Genomic DNA, 12,216 nt, shown 5'->3' with positions numbered 1-12,216 from the left:
TCCGATCCCGGGGAGGGGGGATGGTCCAATCTCCGATCCCGGGGAGGGGGGAGGGAGCCAATCTCCATTCACTGGGGCGTGTCTTTGGATTCTGCAGCAGGGCGGGGGGGTGGGTCCAATGGTGCGCAGGAAGCAGGTTAGCTTGGTGGGCCGGGAGGAAGCACTCCTGCTCCTCTTGGCCCACAAGCAGTGCTGTAAAGGCACTTACATTTTACACAAAGCAGTCCTTGCCTCCCATTAGCTGCCGGGTTTCCCAAGGCCTGGGAAACTTGGCTGGCCAGTGTTAAACCTGGAAGATAAGTTAAATCTGAGGCACAGAGCCTCATTACAATATTTAAATAACCAACCCACCTCCTAAGAGCGGGTTAGTTGCCTGTCCCTGTGCCGCCTTCATTAAAACTGGAAGTGGCGGGTTGGGGTCAGGCTTGAGAATTTTAAATTTTCACATCTCATCCCGACCGCGTTTTTGGGGTTAAACTTCCCCCCGCACAATTTAAACCAGGAAGTTTAAATTAGAATATTTAATTCAATGTAAAATCATGTGAAGAAAGCAAAATAAAGAGAGGGAAAGAAAGATGGGATTAAGAGAAAGAGATAAAAGAGACAAAGAAAACGTTAAAAAAAATAATTAAATTTTTTTCTTAAATATCCAACAATAATAAAATTCTGAAGGAACGAGATTCCACACTTGTAAAAGTAAATTTTCAGGGCATGAGAGGTTGCTTGCCAGTCATTATGACTTACTGTGCCATTAAAAATTCATTACACCTGAATGCACCTAACTTTTTGTGGCGTGTTTAGTAGGTAAGTACCACAAATTCACACCCTTACACGGATTTCAATGCCGAATCCGTCAGCGAGGTACTGGTACAGCGCAGCTTGTGGAGGAGCAGGGCAAATTGGACAACAACTTCCGGATTTCTGCATTTAACTGCGCATGTGCGGACTCCGGAAGTTGCTGTCCGATTTACTCCATAGTAACGGCGAGTGCTGCTAGCCTCACCATTATTCCGATCGCAAAATCCGGGCCATTAAATTCTAGTCATGATTAAATACCTATAAGAACTTAAAATCCGACACTGGGGGAGATCTTTGGGTTGAGTGCCTAATGGGAGTGATATTGGCGGTGCACCCGAGGCACCTCCCCAATGTGACAATCAGGAGGCCCAAACCACTTGCAGGTTTAGGCCTCATTAATGTTTCCTTGAGAAGCTGCAAGTGTCAAACAGGTGGCCCTGCCGCAGCTTGTCTATCCAGTGAGGAGAAACATTGACCAGCTACTGCACACACCTGACTGGCAGGTAAGGATGTTATGGGGTGGGGGGGGGCGGGTGGCGAGGGAGGTGGTGAGAATAGGTTGGTATCGGGCCGGAAGATATTTGTGCACTCGGCATCTCCTCGTCCCACAAAAATCTTTTTTTTTAAACTGGCCTTTTGGGAGAGGCCTCCAGCAGTCCTCTTCAGGATTCCTGGTTAGGCCTCTCAATGCCTGGAGAAAGTGGGATTGGCATGTGCCAACAGGTGTTGGACCCTGATTTGCATATTTAAACAGTCTCCCGCTTGTTTCGCCTGAAAGTCAATCCAGGTGGGCAAATGGGCGCACAAGGGACTGTATTACAACAAATGGAACAGGTATTTACATCAGCAGAAAATATCATCAGGTACATTACCATTTCTTTAGCTATCTCAAGGCTTGAATCTTGACCTACTCGCTGGCGAGTTTTTTTAGTACAGTATTTGCTTTCTACAAGGCTCGTATTTGTAATTTCCTAACCAGTGATTTAAAAGACGTGAAACAAATATTATCACCTAGCACAATGCGCATGGTGGGGTAAAATCATGGGAAGAAATTCCATTACATGGAAGGTTATCAGGAGGCGGAAAGCTGGAAGCTGTTTTATTTGTTGAGTAGAATTAGAATTCAACCGACATGGTTGGATGATCCCTATCACTGTATTGTAACTGCTTCACTGATCACATGGTTATGTGCAGGTTTTCACGTTGGACATTACAGTGAAGGACAAAGGAACCCCAATGCCACAAATGTCCTGTGGAGGAACTCTTACCATTAATATCATTGATCAGTTCGATGAAATGCCTGTTGTGAGGTAAGGTGGATATTGAAAGGCCAGCTTGAGTGTACAAGATTTCTAGAAACTCATTGGTTATTTCTTTCCAACTGACTCAAAGTTCACCTTATGTATTGGATTTAAATTACTTATACTGGCAAGTTAGTCTGTAGGGATAAACGTGTTAGCGTAAAACTGTGTATTACCTCCAGTGAGAGACTTTAAGACTTGCTCCTTAATCTCAAGTTTCAGCCCTGAAAGTCCAATCAATTTCACAGAGGGTCATCCTAATGGAACAGTGGTAGTGCAGATGAATTCCACTGATAAGGACGCCGGTGATATTGTGTCTTTTAAGCTTGCTAGTGCTTCTGAAGATTTTTCCATTGACCCAGGTAAGGACATCAGTCATATAAATGTATTTAGCTAATTTGTAAAAATCAGATTAGAGATGGAATGGACTGTGATGTGTCCCAATATATTCCCTCAAATCCAGCCCTATCCCCCATGTACACTGTCAATCACCTCCCTGAGGCCATCACAATTCTCTTGAGTGTCACTGTTACCCTTCCAGTGATACCCTTATCTTTCCTAAGGCTGAGGTTATTTCTCTCTCCAAGTCACATGTTGCCTCCTCAATATTGCTGCTACTCTTTCTAAAGCCAGTCTAACCTTTGAATGAAAACACAATGCAAGAAATTTTACAGAATATCAAAGGTCACGCCATGCTTAGGAAATTATGTATTCATTTTTTTTAATTTTTAAAGAAGCTGCAATTTCTCTCTGTCTCTATAAACCACTCTGCACGGTGCTTGCTTGCATAGGGGCCTTTGGTAATAATGTGACTGAATCATAGAAATTTACAGCACAGAAGGAGGCCATTCGGCCCATCTTGTCCATGCCAGCCAATCTGCAACACTGTGATCTAAATCTTTGTGAATCGCTGCTTTTCAATTTGGTTTGTGCACTATATGGTTAGTTGAGATGTCTTATTGTGACAGTTCAGCTTTCTTTAAATTTTCATGCAATTTGAACATTAGTTGATTATGCTGGAAATTAATATTTTCTTTACCTGTCTTTGTAGTTACAGGGATAATGACTACAACAAAAGCACTAGATTATGATAGCAGCACTGCAATAAGATTCTATTCACTCCCAGTGTTTGCTACAGACAAGGGTTTCAACACTGTCACAGTGACCCTGACCATTTTACTGCAGCCTGTCAATGAACCTCCAGTGTGCACCTCCCCACAGTTTGTTCCAGGAACGGGTGAGTTTAAGGATATCTCCTTATAAACATGTTTACGATTTCATTACATCCAGCACACAGAGGAACTCTTCCCACTTTGTGTGGAATCCTCTTTTTGGTGATGTTGTGAACTTTCTCCGCTGTGGCCGTACAAGTCTGACTGTGCTGCCTATAGCACTCCACATCCCCATTCACGATGTTCGGTGTGTTTCAACTCAATTTCTGGTGGGTTCACTGTGTAAAACATCCCATAAGTTGGTGCTGAACAGGAAATGCCACTCAAAGGCCATAAGAATGTCTGATGTGGAAAATCCAGACGCATGCACTAGGGCAATCGTCTCCTGGGGTTGTGGTTAAATAATGTTTTTTTTGGGTGGGAGGAGGCAAGATACGGAAGGTTTACTTTCCAACTGGTTATGCTGTATCTGACCTGCGAGTGTTTGGTGCTGACAGAGGCTATAACTGAAACACCTATCTCAATGAGCAAATAAACTCATCAAAATAATTTTTTTTAAACTTAAGCAATGTGCTCACGTTTCTTCACAAACATTTAAACTGATATATTTATCCCCAATATTCATAAAATCTATTTTATTAACAATGTTGGACGAGAAATGCAGCAAATTTTGGTGACAAAGGTAGGATATTTCTGGTGTAAGGGTGCGGAATTCAGAGTGCAACTCAGATAGCCTAGAGTTACACCCCTTCGACCATACACACTAAATTATAATTTTGGCTGCCTCTGATAGATGCCCCCAACCTCAAAGTGGTGGATGCCTGCAATAATGAGGGGCCAATATTGCTGTTCCAGAAATTCCAACATTTACACCAGAATGTGCACTTAGCTTAACCAAATCCTATAGAAAAGAGGAGCAAGATGTCTGCGTGTCTTGCCAAACTAGGAAGTGTCTGAGTTTGCAGGCTTTGACCGTCCACACAGTTTAACCGAAACATCCTTGACTGAAGCGAACAGAAAAAAATCTTCTCAGGTGTGCATCTAAGAAAGGATTCTGCAAGCTGCGTTTCAGCAGTTTGAGGCAGTGAAATATTTTTCTTCCCACCTTTCTGTTATGGAGCTCATGCCATGGCTTTAACGGTGGGTATTCCCATTCATGTCCTTCTGATGGAGGCCGAACAGTAGCAGGTTGCAGAAGAAGAAACGGGAGAAGGCTACAACAAAGGATGAGCTGACCAACTAGGAGCTACCCTTCCACCAGAGACTACAGACCTTGCCACTCCCTCCAGAATGGATCGAAAAGGGTCTGCTTAAAGCGGCAATGCTTCAGTAAAGTGGCACAGAGAGAACTCTGTGTCCTGTTGCAAACAGCCTCTCAAACACAAAAATGAAACAAAGGACACACTAAAGTCAGAACTCTGGACTTCATATTATAAAGTGATTTTACTATTACATACATATTTACAGCAAGTGCTTAGTTTGGTCCACCATGCCTAACCCTGATGCCTCTCTACTGCTGTTAAACCTATCCTGGTGCTCTGCAGAGATGATACGCGAGGTCCAGGAGTGCCAGTGATGTTTGGCTGTGCTGTAGTATCATAAACCTCTTAGGCTTTCATCTTGGGGCTTCTGACCCTTGGAAGGACTCTCCATTGTGTCACCACTGCAGGTGTATCGCCAGCCTGGTCCCATGTCCTGACGCTGACTGCCATCCTCCTTTCCTAGGTTGCCTTCTGCCTTCAGTGCTGCCATTTTCCTTTTAATATCCAGCTTCTAGTCTAGTTCTCTGCCTCTCTTAAAATTATTTGTCGACCTGCCAATGATTTAGGGCCAATGGCAGCTGAAACAGAGCCTCCGGAATTTCACGTCCCTTCTGTCTGCATGGAAGTGATGTAGTGCTGTAGTGTTTTACAGCCTCTTTGACCAATCAGATTACAGAACCTTCTGAATACATTTTTTTTATGGGTCTTAATTTCAACTTAAAATTCAGCTGTCATAAAATATTACACCCAGTGCTGCACTGTAACCAACCACTAGGAAGTTTGTGAATGAGGCTGGGCTGACTCTACTTTCAATGGCCCTGTAGTGCTCCTCACAACAGCATGACTGAGACGGAGAACATGCCTTTTCCTTACACTTGGCGGCACAGCAAGGTGGTGGCGTCCTTCAGTGCTGATGTACACATCAATTGAAGTTCATGGACCTGAAGCCAAGTGTGCTACTGATGAGGAAGGCACCACGGCCAAAGGTGAAGACAGGAAGAGAGCAAGTGTGGAAGACCATTGGAGGCAAAGGGCATGAGGGATCACTTTGATAAGTGTAGGGGGTTTTGGTTTGGGGTTTGTGTCTGGTCAGTCAGTCGTGTGCCTGAGCTGCCCCAGCCCCGTGCGGTTCGAATCGCTTCCCCTTTGGTTCTGAGCACCGGACTTATTTACAAGTAGCGATATAGACAAACGAGACCAGTGGTTCAGTACAAAGAAAACCAATGTTTATTAAAATAGAGAACAATTACTATACAGAGAAAATCACTATGGATGCAGCACAATTACACTTAACGGGGGAGGAAAAACAGACACATCAAGGGAAAATGACTAGAATGACACTTTAGCAATTCCCCTTAACTCCCACCCTTTACACCTATCTAGGTTATCTTGTGATGGGCCAGAAAAATTGATGCTCACCAGTCTAGGATGTTGAAACGCCTGCTCCGTGCCCTGTTGCCTGCTGATGTCTTAGGTTTTCACCGCCCCAAAGCAGAGATACCCCAGTAATTTAAACGTAACTGCGGGTATTCTACTTCCCTGGACGGGCTCTTCGTCGGCGGTCCTTTTTGCTGGGTTGATGGTAAGGCAGGGCACCGGAGGCGAGGCAGGAGAGAGAGGGAGAGAGAGAGATACGGCCTCCCGAGGGACTAGTTATACCCTTCCCGGTAGCCCTTATCTCCCGCCAGATCAGCTCATTTCTTTTGTCTAATCTGGACGTATTGAAACTTATACAATAGGTACCGATCTGGGCCCATCGACCTGGATGGCCGGTAATCGGTTTTAAACGCCTCATCAGTGTTCCCCTTTGTCCAACTGGTTTCGTGATGGGGCCATTCCAGTCTGAATGCCCCGTTGATCATTTGTAAACAGTGTTGATGTTCAGTGCTGAGCTTGTCCCACTACATATTCAATAGGCCCTGACTGCTGTTGATTGTTTGTGCAAACAACCTTGATGGCTTTTAATCAGAGGCCCGAATGCCACTGGGTTTGCTTCTAATGCATAAATGCAGAAGGTCTATCTGCATTCGAGTTCTGGAAAGTTCCTTCTCACAGTCATCAGAATACAAGCTGTCAGTCCAAACTGAAACTTACAGGCTTTTGCCATGAGGCTGACCGCAGCCATCTTGTTGAGCCTTGGATTTTAAACTCAGTCCAACCAGGGTTTCTTTAATAAACCAAAAGTAAATCTTCGGGGGAGACATGAAATTTGCGAATCCTTTCATAAGTGGGGTGTAGGATAAACAGCAAGATGAAATTTACCACGAGGGTTCAGGACAATGGGAGGTGATGGTGAGAGGGATGATGAGATGGTATCCATTTGGTGTCTTGCGAAAATAGGAATTTAAATAGGAATTACGTCTATGTGTTCGCAAATAGTTCAAAAATTGTGGTTACTTTGCTATTTTGCAGCCACTGTGAACATTGACGAGAACTACTCAAGTCTGGCATCAGTCTACCAAGTTACTGCTACAGATCCTGATATAGGAGATTCAATGACAGTAAGTTATGCCTAATATCTGAACTATAGAAAGAGAAAGATAATATAACAATTCATATTGATACAGGATAATTTTAGACACGTGGCCTACAATGTGGTGCACCTTGCCTTCCAATAAGTGTTCAACAAAATTATACATAAAAAAAGCTACTACTTTACATAGAATTACATAGAATTTACAGCACGGAAACAGGCCATTTGGCCCAACAGGTCTATGCCAGTGTTTATGGCCCGCACAAACCTCCTACTTCATCTCATCCGATCAACATATCCTTTTCTCCCTTAAGCTCAAAATGATGGGGATTCAATTTAAAGCCTGAATATGGGTAAGAAATTGGCTGAAACATGGGGAGCAGTGGGTATTTATGATGGTTGGGGAGAAAATGTAAATAGGGTGATTGAGAGATTTAGTTTTAAGCCCCTCGCTGTTCCTAATTAACATTAACGACTTGGATTCAGAAGCTGAACGCAATCTGGTCAAAGTCACAGGCGATACCAAAGGAGGGGGCAGTTGAATTTAAAGAGAAAGCCCAGGAACTACAAAATGAGTTAGACAAAATAATTAAGCAGACAAAAGAATGGCAAATGAAATTTAATACAGGCAATTAAAAAAAAAATGAAAACTTAGAAAGAAAAAAAATGGATTATTCTGAGTGGTGTCCAAAAAAAACAAAGGTTAAAGTTAAAAGAGATTAAGGGGGAAAAATTTGGTTGCTTTGCACCTCCCGTTAGCGCCCTAAGAGGGCGTTAACAGGGCGTGAAGCAGCTAGCGCCCGGGCGCAGCGATGTTAGGGCCGCTTGCAAAATTGACCAGTCATTTTGCGGCGGCGCTAAGCTCTACCGCCATGATCTCCTGCACCCGCAGATCATGATGTCAGTCAAGCGTGCAACGCTCCGTTAGCGCCCCAGACCGGATATTGAGTCGTGCTCCCTGCCTTAGCGCCTGCCGCTAGGAACGACAGGTAGAGGGGAGCGTTTTCAAGTCGAGAAGGGGCTGGGGGAGTGCTATTTAAAGGCGGGCGCTTCCTGCCTTTTCTTGTCGGCAAAATTTTTGGTTTTAACGCTGTCCTAAGGAGTTTTGGCCCTCAGCACCACTTTTGAGGTTCCTAAGTGCCGAGCTCTTTCCGTGGGCCTATCCATTAGTGCTTCCAACACAATTGTTTTTGAGGTCTTTCCAGGCCGAGATTCAAGGCTGCAATGAGCAGGGAGTGGCTGGTCAGCAAGATGGCCCCTCCGCTTTAAGAACTGGACGGCACCAGTCTATCTGGCTTCCATGGTAATTGGCATCGCCTGAGCTTCGGTAGCGTTCTGAGGTAGCGCCTCGCTCCCTGACGTTTGCGCCTTAAGAGAGGTGTGTAGCGCCTGATTTAATGCTCAAATCACCTCCAGGGGCGATAGAAGCAAATTTTGCAGTCAGAGGCGATAATTAAACTTTCGGAGGCTAAACTTTGCGCCCGGCTGATATTAGCGCCCCAAAATGGGCGATGCTGAATTTTTCCCCCCAAGGGTTTTATTCAGCTTGTTGTTCAACATGTCCAATCACTTCACAGCAGCAGACAACAAAGCAAATATAATGCTGTTTTGGCTTTATAGTTCAATCAGTCTATCAGCCAGAAGAAATTGTGTTCAAACTGTATAATGCTCCAGCTGGACTAGAAGTTAAAAATGTTTTCAGTTCAAGCCACATGCGACACATGGGAGAAAACAAAGCCCCAAAGGCAGTGCAGAGAAGAGCAACGAGGTTAATCCATAGCAGCCAAGGACTTAAATACAGGAAACTCTCTTTTAACTGGCACCTAAATATCCGGAAATCTCTCTTAACCGGCAAAATTCAGGAGTAGGTTCAGGTAAGTTTTACTATATATTAGTGGCCGTGTAACCGGGGTTCCTGGATCTGTGGCCGTGTAACTGGGGTTCCTGCACCTGTGGCCGTGCAACAGGGACTCCTGGATCTGTGGCCGTGTAACCAGGACTCCTGCACAAGTGCCGTGTAACCGGGGCTCCTGCACCTATGGCCGTGTACGGGGCTCTCGTACCTTGGTAAGTATACCTCTCTGTAATCCGAACTTTTTGATCAACCGGCACCACGCCGGTCCCGTCGGTGCCGGATAAAAAAGAGTTTCCTGTAGAAGGAAAGACTGGATAAACTAGTCCACGCCATTTAGCCAGAGTTTCCACTGCTCTTCTGCAAAAGTTACAGTAAATGATTAAGAGAGCCAGGGATGGATTAATGCACAAGCCTGTAGGGCTGGTGCTCAGGGGACCCTGCCTAATATGGAAACCCCTGTAAAATTCTTAATCCTGCTCTGGGGAGAGCCCCTGTAGAAATTTACCCCCTAGAGATTTTCAGTCCTGAAAGATGGTAACTGAGAGGTGACCTTATATGAGTCAGATTATAAATGGTATGGACTAGATAGATCCAAAAATTACTTCAAACTAAACTGAAAGAGCAGGACCAGGACAGGACACAGGTTTAAGCTAGTAAATGGCAAATTTAGGAATCATTTTAAGAAGTTCTTTTCTCCATAACTAATGCGATCAATACTTGGAAAGGACTTACAGGTAGAGTAGTTAAGATGAAAACCTTGGAATTACTTAAGAAACAATTGATGCCCTGATAGGTTCGACTGATAAGCTAAAATGGGCCAAATGGCTTCCTCGTCCATATTTATCTTGTAATCTCATGATTCATGATAGATGATCTTTAACAATAACTTTATCATGATCAGATCACAGGGTAGAAATTTTCATTAACAAATTAAGGTGAGCTGTGTCACATTTTGAGAAATATTTGCTCACATTTGAATGACATTTCTGATTGGTTTTGAAAATAAGTACAACTGAGAAAGGAGCAGCCACGGATAGTGAATTATATGATGGTTTCCCTCCCCAGGCACATGTACATTAAGATCAGCTCTAGCTCCAGACCCACTGCTTTGCATTTTAATTACATATACGAGAGGTTCCTATATGTACTGCAATTATCCCACAAGCAAAGTCACAGGGGACAAATATCTGCAGAGGTTCTCCCACTCAACTGCCATTTTCCTGGGATTTCCACAACTCTTCTCCCAAAGTTACAGTGGAGTGGGAGAACCCCCATGGAAATTCACTCCCACAATAACTAGGACGTGAGATTAAGGTAATGCATGAAGGAATCTCTAATCAATATGGTTGAATTCTATTACAGTGGTTTATTAAAGTATGCTTTCAGTCTTCAATCTAATAGTTTGTCATTTCAATTTTCAAATAAAATTTTGCAGTATCATGCATGCCCAAGCACTTTGTGTAATATTAACTACATTCATAGGAACAGGAGTAGGCCATTCTGCCCCTCCCCCCCACCAGCCTGTTCCGCCATTCAATTAGATCACGGCTGATCTGTACCTCAACTCCATTTACCCGCCCTTGATTCATACCCTCACTGAATAAAAATGTCGATCTCAGTATTGAAAATTTCTATTGACCCAGCATCCACAGCCTTTCAGGGGGCAACATTCCATAATTCCACTACCCTTTGTGTGACAAAGTGCTTCCTGATTTCCCTCCTAAATGGCCTAGCTTGAATTTTAAGTTTGTGCCCCCTTGTTCTGGATTCCCCCAACAGAGGAAATTGTTTTTCTGTATCTATCCCATTGAATTATTTTATCATTTTAAAGACCTCAAATAGATCACCCTTCAACTTTCTAAACTCAAGGGAATACAAGCCAAGTTTATGCAACCTGTCCTCATCATAATCATAATCAACTTTTATTGTAATTGTTAGTGCACAAGTGCAGTACAACGAAATGTAGGCTTGCGGCTCCCGAGAGTGTACATTTAGATTAAGACATTTAAACATTCAACATTCATTTGGCTTGTAATACATTAACATAAACATAAACATAATAAAGTGCATTGGCAGATGTGCAGGCTTTAGAGTTTATTTGTGGAGTTCAGTAGGATGACAGCCCTGGGAAAGAAGCTGTTCCTGAATCTGGTCGTTCGGGTGCGAATGCATCTGTAGCGTCTCCCAGATGGCAGGGGGGCGAACAGACTGTGGCTGGGGTGGGTAGGGTCTTTGATGATGGTCAGTGACCTCCGTAAACAGCGTTTCTGATAGATGTTCTCTATGGTCGGTAGCCGGGTGCCGGTAATGCGTTGGGCAGTTTTGACTACCCGCTGCAGGGCTTTCCGGTCATAGGAGCTACAGCTGCCATACCATACTGTGATACAGTTCGTCAGGATGCACTCTATTGTGCAGCGGTAAAAGTTAGAGAGGTTCAGGGCTGACAGGTTACATCCCTTCAGCCTCCTTAGGAAGTATAGGCGCTGCTGGGCCTTCTTCACCAAAGAGGAGGTATTGAGGGACCAGGAGAGGTCTTCCGTGATGTGGACTCCGAGGAACTTAAAGCTGTCCACCCTTGAATTCAACCCTTGAATTCAACCCTTGAAGCCCTGGTATCATTGTGGTGAATCTGCACTGTATCTCCTCCAAGGCCAATACATCCTTCCTGAGATGCAGTGCCCAAAACTAAACACAGTAATCTAGATGGGGTCTGACCAAGGCTCTATACAACTGAAGCATAACTTCTTCCCTTTTGTATTCCAGCCACCTTGAGATAAAGGCCAACATCCCTTTAGCCTTTTTGATCACTTTTTGTATCTGTGTACTAGCTTAAAGTGATCTGTATACATGGGCACCCAAATCCCATTACTCCTCCACAGTTCCTAATATTTCACCATTAAGAAAATATTCAAATGTGTCATTCTTGGATCCAAAGTGGATGATGTTGTGTATGTAATATGTGTGCTACTTTGAACCTATGGACAGGACTGCACTACTTGTTGGGCGTAGTGATACGCAGTACCACTCCTGGCCATAGGGGTATAAATAGTACTGTGGGTACTGATCTCCCCTCAGTTCCCGCCTGTGGGCATGAAGTAAAGACCTATGTGCAGTCCCTACCTCCAACCAGTAAAGGCCTGTTTGAGTTATACGTTTAAGTCTTTGTGTTAATTGTTCAATACAATACACATACTTAACACTGGCGACGAGTCAGGCTCTTACCCTGCGGCAGTTATTCCAGGCGGCTTCGTCCAAAGACAGGACGTTGAAGAGAGGTTTCAATCCTCAACACCCCACTCAAAACTGAAGGGCAGCAGAAATCCTGACAGCTTCCAGCGACTGGAAACGACAGGCA

General features: G+C 44.1%; 1 protein-coding gene across 1 annotated transcript in view; it reads left to right on the top strand.

Moving 5' to 3' along the window:
- Positions 1–12,216, top strand: part of LOC147105726 (protocadherin Fat 4-like) — a 159,418-nt gene that overhangs the window by 80,114 nt on the left and 67,088 nt on the right. Inside the window, exons 36-39 of the mRNA XM_086010940.1 lie at positions 1,993–2,108; positions 2,316–2,461; positions 3,151–3,336; positions 6,946–7,034. Coding sequence (XP_085867066.1) covers positions 1,993–2,108; positions 2,316–2,461; positions 3,151–3,336; positions 6,946–7,034 — 537 coding nt within the window. The remainder of the gene's footprint in view (positions 1–1,992; positions 2,109–2,315; positions 2,462–3,150; positions 3,337–6,945; positions 7,035–12,216) is intronic.

The sequence above is a fragment of the Somniosus microcephalus genome, chromosome 17, assembly GCF_052327205.1.
Source record: "Somniosus microcephalus isolate GS21.2 chromosome 17, FLI_Smic_1.0, whole genome shotgun sequence".
Taxonomy (NCBI): Eukaryota; Metazoa; Chordata; class Chondrichthyes; order Squaliformes; family Somniosidae; genus Somniosus; species Somniosus microcephalus.
The sequence above is the reverse complement of the archived record's forward strand: the minus strand, read 5'-3'. Positions and strand labels throughout refer to the sequence as shown.